At 56.9% G+C, this 7,992-nt stretch overlaps 1 protein-coding gene across 1 annotated transcript; it reads right to left on the bottom strand.

Moving 5' to 3' along the window:
- Positions 1 to 42: 42 nt before the first annotated feature.
- On the bottom strand, positions 43 to 4,561 carry NCCRP1 (NCCRP1, F-box associated domain containing). The gene is made up of 6 exons (XM_017506519.2): positions 4,221 to 4,561; positions 3,440 to 3,502; positions 3,303 to 3,354; positions 2,285 to 2,380; positions 873 to 1,011; positions 43 to 743 (listed from the first exon to the last, which is right to left on the bottom strand). The coding sequence occupies exons 1-6, from the start codon at positions 4,537 to 4,539 to the stop codon at positions 603 to 605; spliced, it is 810 nt and encodes a 269-aa protein (XP_017362008.1). The 5' UTR covers positions 4,540 to 4,561; the 3' UTR covers positions 43 to 602.
- Positions 4,562 to 7,992: the final 3,431 nt, after the last annotated feature.

Below are 7,992 nucleotides of genomic sequence, written 5' to 3' on the forward strand. Positions count from 1 at the left end.
CTGAGAGTCAATCATGGCAATAACAGAGGGAAAAAAAAAAAAAAAAGAGAGAGATGGAGAATAGGTAAGTGGAGATGCTAAAGGGAGATGTGTGAAGAGATCAGAGGTCAGGGTCAGAAGGTCCCCGGGTTGTGAAGATCATGGAAGATCAAGGATCAGGGGCGGGTAAATGGGGCAGGAACTGAGTGAGGTGAATGGTTCCATTCCCCCTTCAACACACATTCGCTCCACCCACCCTGTGCACAGTCCTGGGCTGGGTGGTGCCAGCGACACGGCAGTGAGCAATCCATTTCAGTGGAGTTCAAAGCATTCAGCATCCTTGGGCACAGGTGTCTATGCATTCACTCAGCAGAGAACTACGGAGCACCCGCCAGAGCATCTGTCAGGCACTGAATTTACAAGGCGTGGCTCTGCCCTCATGGGGCTCAGCGAGTGCTGGGAAAGGCCAGAGTCCACTGTTCAGGAGTGTATGAAGCTGTCAATCAAGAGAGGAGCCAGGGGGCCAGGCAGGAATAAGGGGCCTAGGAGGTGGCTAAGGGTTAGGGGTTTCTAAAGGTCAGGGAGGGGTGCCATGGGGTCAGAACAGATGTGGAGCCAGCCAGTCACTCCCGGAGCTGCACAGACACAGAGGAGTCGGTCACCCGTGTCCGCCGCAGCCCGCCAGGCTCCCTGCGGTTCTTGGCCTTGTGCAGGAAGTGGATGAAGCGCACGCCGGAACCATAATGACGGAATACGTGGGACACCTGTGGTGACAGCACCCGGAGTTAGGGAGGAGCCTTTTTTGAGGACCCGAGGACCTGCTCTCCTCCCTCTGTGAGGTCTTGGGAGAAGAACACATGTCTGGGGTGGAAGCCTGGGGCTGGGAGTCTCACCTGGACCCAGCGGCCAGGGGGGCCTCTCCCAGAAGTCCGGGGGGCCACGTGGTGCTGAGCAATGACTGTGCGGCGGTCGGCCGCCAGCAGCCAGACGTGCAGCTCATAGACGCACGTGTCCAGCCGGCTGTCCTCAAACCTGCAGGGGAGTCCAGGCCTTCAGCTGCCACTGCAGTCTCAGCTGCGCAGCCCCACCCCCGGCCCTGGTCCCCATTCAGCACACATGCTGCCACTCACTCTGTGCACAGCCCTGAGCTGCGGGGTGCTGGCAACATAGCAGTGACCAAGACAGCCCCACACCCATGCACACAGGATTCATAGTCCAGTGAGGGAGGCGGGCATGCCACCAAACATGACAGCCAGGAATGGTCAAGACTGGGATGGGGAGCACAGGCAGAGGCGTCAGGGCCAGGATGGGGGGACCCATGCAGAGGGATCAGGGCCTGAACTGGGGACCCAGGCAGTGGGGTTGGGGCTAGAATTAGGGACCCAGGCAGAGGGGTCAGGGCCAGGATGGGGGGACCCACGCAGAGGGGTCAGGGCCTGAATTGGGGACCCAGGCAGTGGGGTTGGGGCTGGAATTAGGGACCCAGGCAGAGGGGTCAGGCCCAGAATTGGGGACCCAGGCAGAGGAGTTGGGGCTGGAATTGGGGACCTAGGCAGAGGGTTTGGGGCTGGAATTGGTGACCCAGGCACAGGGGTTGGGGCCGGAATTGGGGGCACAGAGAGGTTGGGACCGGGACTGGGGAGCACAAGGCACTGGATAAATGCACCTGGCCCAGCTGAGGGGTTTTCAGGGAAGGCTTCCTGGTGGAGCTATGTGTAAGTGACTGCTAAGGAATAAGAAGGAATTTGTCTTGAGAATAGAGGGCAACAGACTTTTAAGAAATAAGGAATAGGCCGAGCAGTGTGGCTTACTCCTATAATCCCAGCACTTTGGGAGGCTGAGGTAGACAGATCACTTGAGGTCAGGAGTTCGAGACCAGCCTGGTCAACATGGAGAAACCCCATCTCTACTAAAAATACAGAAATTAGGCGGGCATGGTGGCGCGCACCCAGTTACTTGGGGAGGCTGAGGCAGGAGAATTGCTTGAACCTGGGAGGTGGAGGTTTCAGTGAGCTGAGATCGCACTACTGCACTCCAGTGTGGGTGACAGAGTGAGGCTCTGTCTCAAAAAAAAAAGAAAGAAAGAAAGAAAGAAAAAGAAATAAGGATCAGCTTCAGTCACTCCCTGGCACATTTCAAAATCTGAAAGACTCAAAGAGAATGGGCCAGGAAGGTAGGCAGGGCAGGAGCCTGCAGCACCAGGAAGGCCTTGATGGGGGCTGAGAACATGGGGAACTGGGGTAAGGCTCACGCTCTGGGCAGCCCTGCGTGATCGGGGGTGAGGCTGCAGGGCAGGGGCACGTACCAGTCCATGACGGTAATGTCTGGCTGCTCGTCATCCAGCAGCTCCTCCCACAGGCCCTCAGCCAGGAGGTCCACGCACTGCTGCTTCACGGTCCAGCTGCAAACAAGGGGCCGGGAGAGGCGGGGTCTGCGATCTGCTGGGGTCCCAGGGATCTCCAGGAAGCAGGAAGCGCTGTCTCAGCGCTTTCTTAGGGAGAGCTTGAGTCCCACATGTAGGGTGCTCCCTCAGCACCTTTCAGTCTCAGTCCCCATGGGCCCCTCTGAGGACAATGCGTCCTGAACCCCATGCCACAGACGTGGAACCTGAGGCTGAGGATGGAGATGTGCCCAAGGTCAAGCAGCAAATGTGGCAGAGCCAGGATCCCAGCCTTGGCCTGTGTCACCGAGCCACTGAGTCACATCAGCTCATCTACTGTGCAGGAGCAAGGCTTGTTTCCTGGAGGACGGAGTGGCCTGGGTGATCCTCCCCTCCCAGGGAAAGAGCCTTAGAATGATTACAACAGTAACAGTAATGGCCAGGCGCGGTGGCTCACGCCTGTGATCCCAGCACTTTGGGACGCCATAGGCGGGCAGATCACTTGAGGTCAGGAGTTTGAGACCAGCCTGGCCAACATGGTGAAACCCTGTCTCTATTAAAAATACAAAACTGAGCTGTGCGTGGTGGCTCGCAGCTGTAACCCCAGCTACTCAGGAGGCTGAGGCAGGAGAATTGCTTGAACCTGGGAGTCAGAGTTTGCAGTGAGCTGAGATGCCTCCCCTGTACTCCAGCCTGGGCGACAGGGGGAGACTTCATCTCAAAACCAAAACCAAAACCCAGTAATAGCTGCTATGGACTGGTGCTAGCCAGGCCTGGCCGGGCCCTATGCTGTGTGTTTTACAGGCATTCTCTCTTGTGCTGACGCTGTTTACAGAGCAGGAAATAGAGGCCCAGAGAGGCCAAGTCAGTTTCTCCAGGTCTCACAGCGAGGAAGGGCAGAGCCGGAATTGGAGCACGGGCCACAGCGGTCCTGACGACTCACCTTAGGTTCTGCTGGAGTTTCTCGGTTCTAATGAACCAGCCGCGGAAATTCCCTGCAGGTTGGGGAGCAAAGGGTTAGAACACCCCAACCCTGGAGGACCCTCCTCACCCTCAGCAACCCAGCCTCCAGACACTTACCCAGAGTCTCCAGGGGTCGCTGGGTGGGACCAGTAGGGGGCGCTGGCTCATAAATGTTGATGCCTGAAACGCACAAGTGAGTGGAGCCTCCGGCCAGCCCCTCCACCCTCCACGGCCTCACCCCTCCCTACCCGCAGGGCTACACTGGAAGGGCAGGAATCTGTGCCGGGTCGGGGCAGCTGGGCAGGGATAAGGGATAAGGGGGAGGGCGATGCCAGGGGAGTAAGCAGCGTGTGGTGAGACAGAGACAGAGGAACAAAGAGAAGAACCCAGAGAAAGAGACAGGCCAAGAGTTTGAGACCAGCCTCGCCAACATGGCAAAACCCTGTCGCTACTAAAAATACAAAAATTAGCCGGGTGTGGTGGTGTGTGCCCATAGTCCCAGCTACTCAGGAGGCTGAGGCAGGAGAATGGCTTGAACCTGGGAGTTGAAGGCTGCAGTGAGTTGAGATGCCACCACTGCACTCCAGCCTGGGTGACAGCAAGACTCCATCTCAAAAAAAAGAGAGAGAGAGAGAGAGACAAAAACATAGGCAGAGGGGAGAGAAAGAGGAGAGAGAGAGAGAGGGAGAGGCGTGAGACAAAGAGGTAAGTGAGAGACAAGAGAGAGACGGGGTAAAACGGAGAGGCACAATGACAGAAGAGGAGACAGAGGGATGCAGAGAAATGCAGAGACAGAGAGAGACAAAGAGAGAAAGAGAGCTAGGAAAACAAAGAGGGAAAGAAGAGACAGACGGTCAAGGTGGTGCCTCCCGGCTGCTCTGCTCGGGGAAGTGCGCACCTTCGGGGTTGGGCGATCGCAGCAGGTTGCGGTAGAGCGGCCTCCGAAGCAGGAGCAGCTTCCAGGTGAGGCGCGGGGGCAGGTCCAGGGTCCCGCTCAGCGGCCCCCACTTCTCCAGCAGCAGCTGCCGCGCGTGGGCCTCGGATGGCTGCTCCGGCTCGGGGAGCTCGGGGGTCTCCGGGGTCTCTGGGGCCGCGGGCGATGGCGGCGACGGCGGCGGTGACGGCGACCGTGGCGAGGGGGGCAGCTCCTGGGGGTTCGCGGGCCCGTCGGCCTCCATCCTGCCACCGAGCGCGCGTCCTTCGCGCACCTCCTCCATCCCTCGAGGCTGCGCGACTGTCCCGGTTAGGCTGGGCTGGGTTAACTAGGAGCGGGAAGGGGTAGGGCACTCCGGCTGGCATTTAAGGGAGGGGCGTGTCGGGGGAGGATCTTGTCCCTCAGACCCAGGAGTCCAGGCCCCAGCCCCTCCTCCCTCAGACCCAGGAGTCCAGACCCCAGCCCCCTTCTTAGGTCCCCAGACTTCCTGCCCTAATTTTCCCCAGGGCCAGCTGAGGACCCAGTGTGGGCCTGGCAGAGCGTGTGACGAATGTCCTCACCTGGGACACCCCCTTGGGGCCCTGACATGTCCTGTCCAGAAAACCAAGGTGAGAAGAGCAGAGAGACACCCAAAACCAGAGATGAGGAGCCTCAGAGATGGGGGACCCAGGGAGGCACAAAGATGGCAGTGAGAGGGAAGCAGTGACCCCAACTGGGTGTTCTGGGGACCAGTACCCCTGCTCGGTACTAGGGCAGGGGGCTGCAGAAGCTTCCTCCATCAGAGGTCATGGGAGGTGGGAGCGAGGGCTAGTGTGCAGGTGGGGACAGGAGGTCAGGTGTGGAGGAAGTGGGATGGCAGAGAAACCTGTAGGGCCAGATGCCCACTGCCACTTCCTGTCCTTGGCCACATCCCTCTACCTGGCCCAGGTGAGCTCAGGCGCTGAGCTGATGATCAGTGACATTCACCACAGTGAGGGCTGGCTTGCTTGCTCTCTCTTTCTCTCCATCTCTCTCTTTCTTCTTCTCCTTCCTTCCTTTCTTGTCTCTCTCTCTTTCTTTCTTTTGACGGAGTCTCACTCTGTCACCCAGGCTGGAGTGCAGTGGCGAGATCTTAGCTCACCGAGACCTCTGCCTCCCCAGGTTCAGGCGATTCTCCCGCCATAGCCTCCCGAGTAGCTGGAATTACAGGCATGCGCCACCATGCCCAGCTAATTTTGTATTTTTAGTAGAAACGGGTTTCACCCTGGTCAGCCTGGTCCCAAACTCCTGACCTCAGCTGATCCACCCACCTGGGCCTCCCAAAGTGCTGGGATAACAGGCGTGAGCCACCACACCAGGCCCACAGTGAGCGCTTTCTGTTAAGCGCTTCTAAGTTTATTTCATTCTCCTACAAAGACAAAGTGGGTGCTACTATGATTGGCATTTTATAAGTAAAAGAAAAGTAAGGCCAGGCGCGGTGGCTCACTACCTACAGATCAGGGAACCGAGGCAAGAGAGGTGAAGTGACTGCCCTGGAAAGTGGGGGATTAACCAGTGCCTGGGGGGAAAACCAGGGGAGGGGGCAGATCCCGCCACTGCACTCCAGCCTGGGCGACAGAGTGAGACTCCACCTGAAAAAAAAAAAAAAAAAAGAAAAAGAAAAGTAACAGCAAACGTGTGTGTGCAGCCGTGTGCTGGCGGTGCCCTCTGGGATGGGTCTTACCAATACAACAACCCCGTGACAAGTGCCATTATTATTCCCATTTTACAGATGAGGAAACAGAGGCCACCTTCCCAGACCAGGTCCCATACGGTCCCAGATCACGCCACATACTTCCACAGGCACCTCCTGCCCCATGCGCTCAGACACTCACAGACACTCAGGGCGGGGGACAGAAGTCACACCCTAGTGATGATGATCATGAAATTGAGGCTGCCCGTGTGCCAGGCATTGCAGTAAGTCCCTTAGGTGCAAGGGACTTAGGTAATTAATCAGGTAATTATTTGTCTCCACATCCACCCTAGGAGGTAGAAATGACTAGGAAGTGGCATAACTAGGAGGTCACACCCATTTTGCAGATGAAGAAACTAGGCACAGAGAGGTCTAGTAACTCACCCAAGGCTGCACAGCTGGTACACAACAAGTTAGAGACACTCACAAACAGAATCTTAGAGAACATGCACAGGGACACAGATTGAAATTGCCCCCAGGGGCTGGGGTCCGTGGCTCACACCTGTAATCTAACACTTTGGGAGGCTGAGGCTGGAGGATCACCTGAGCCCACGAGTTTGAGACCAGCCTGGATGACATGGTGAGACCCCATCTCTACAGAAAAATGAATAAATTATTTGAGTGTGGTGGAGCACACCTGTGGTCCCAGCTACTCAGGAGGCTGAGGTGGGAGGATCGCTTGAGCCCAGGAAGTCAAAGTTGCAATGAGCTGAGATCGCATCCCCAAATCCTAGCCTGGGTGACAGAGGCCGGGCACAGTGGCTCACGCCTGTTATCCCAGCACTTTGGGAGGCTGAGACGGGCAGATCACTTGAGGTCAGGTGTTCAAGATCAGCCTGGCCAACACAGTGAAATCCCCATCTCTTCTAATAGAAAATAAAATACAAAAATAAAAAATAAAAAAAAAATTAGGCAGGCGTGGTGGTGCATGCCTATAGTCCTAGCTATTCAGGAGGCTGAGGCAGGAGGATCACTTGAACCTGGGAGGTAGGGGTTGCAGTGAACCGAGATCGTGCTACTGCACTCCAGCCTGGGTGACAGAGTGAGACTCTGTCAAAACAATAACAACAACAACAATTCACCCCTGGGGAAAAAACACAGGTTCACACAGAAGCAAGCAGGAGATGATGGTTACATTTACTGAGTCCTGGACTCTGAACTTCACAAGCTGGCAGAGGAGGAAACTGGTAATTGTGTCTCTACTGACAGACCAGGGAACTGAGGCAAGAGAGGTGAAGTGCCTGCCCTGGAAAGTTGAGAATTAACCCTTGCCTGGGGGGTGGAGAAAAACCAGGGGAGGGGGGAGCAGATGAACAAACACTGCGATTGGAAGTCCCCAGCAGATTCCCAGGCAAACACTGGCAGAGCCCAGGACACAGGCACGGCCAGGGACGCTCCCCCGCCACCACACACACACAAACCCACACCCTTGCCCTGGCTGCCCGCCCACCCTGCTTCAGACCATCATCACGATGGGGGAGGAGGCGGAGTGTCTGGTGAGTGGAGTCAGAGCTGTGCCAGGTCAGAATCCAGGGCAGGGAGTGGCTGGAAGCCGGAAGAGACCAGGACGGAAGAGCAGCCAGGCAGCCAGGAGCGTGGAGAGCGGTGGCAGGGTGCCGTGGTTTGGTCCTGTCATTGCAGCGCTTAGGGAGGTGGAGGCGGGCAGATCACTTGAGCCTAGGAGGAGGATACCAGCCTGGGCGACTTGGCGAGACCCCGTTAGCCAGGCATAGTGGCACATACCTGTAGTCCCAGCTGCTTGGGAGGCTGAGGCAGGAGGATTGTTTGAGCCTGGGAGGTGGAGGTTGCAGTGAGCTGAGATGCCACCACCACTGCGCCACAGCCTGGGCGACGGAGGAAGACCCTGTCTCAAAAAATAATAATAATAGTCAGGGCTCGGTGGTTCGTGCCTGTAATCTCAGAACTTCGGGAGGCTGAGGCGGGCAGATCACTTGAAGTCAGGAGTTCGAGACCAGCCTGGACAACACGGTGAAACCCCATCTCTACTAAAAATACAAGAAATTA

Source organism: Cebus imitator, unplaced genomic scaffold (genome assembly GCF_001604975.1).
Source record: "Cebus imitator isolate Cc_AM_T3 unplaced genomic scaffold, Cebus_imitator-1.0 Scaffold356, whole genome shotgun sequence".
Lineage (NCBI taxonomy): Eukaryota > Metazoa > Chordata > Mammalia > Primates > Cebidae > Cebus > Cebus imitator.

Excerpts from the sequence above, each read along its gene's own strand:
- NCCRP1 (XM_017506519.2), bottom strand. The coding sequence starts at position 4,539 with ATGGAGGAGGTGCGCGAAGGACGCGCGCTCGGTGGCAGGATGGAGGCC. Across the intron at positions 3,503-4,220 it reads GCGATCGCCCAACCCCGAAG|GCATCAACATTTATGAGCCA; the intron begins GTGCGCACTTCC and ends TGTGCGTTTCAG. Across the intron at positions 3,355-3,439 it reads GCGACCCCTGGAGACTCTGG|GGAATTTCCGCGGCTGGTTC; the intron begins GTAAGTGTCTGG and ends CCCAACCTGCAG.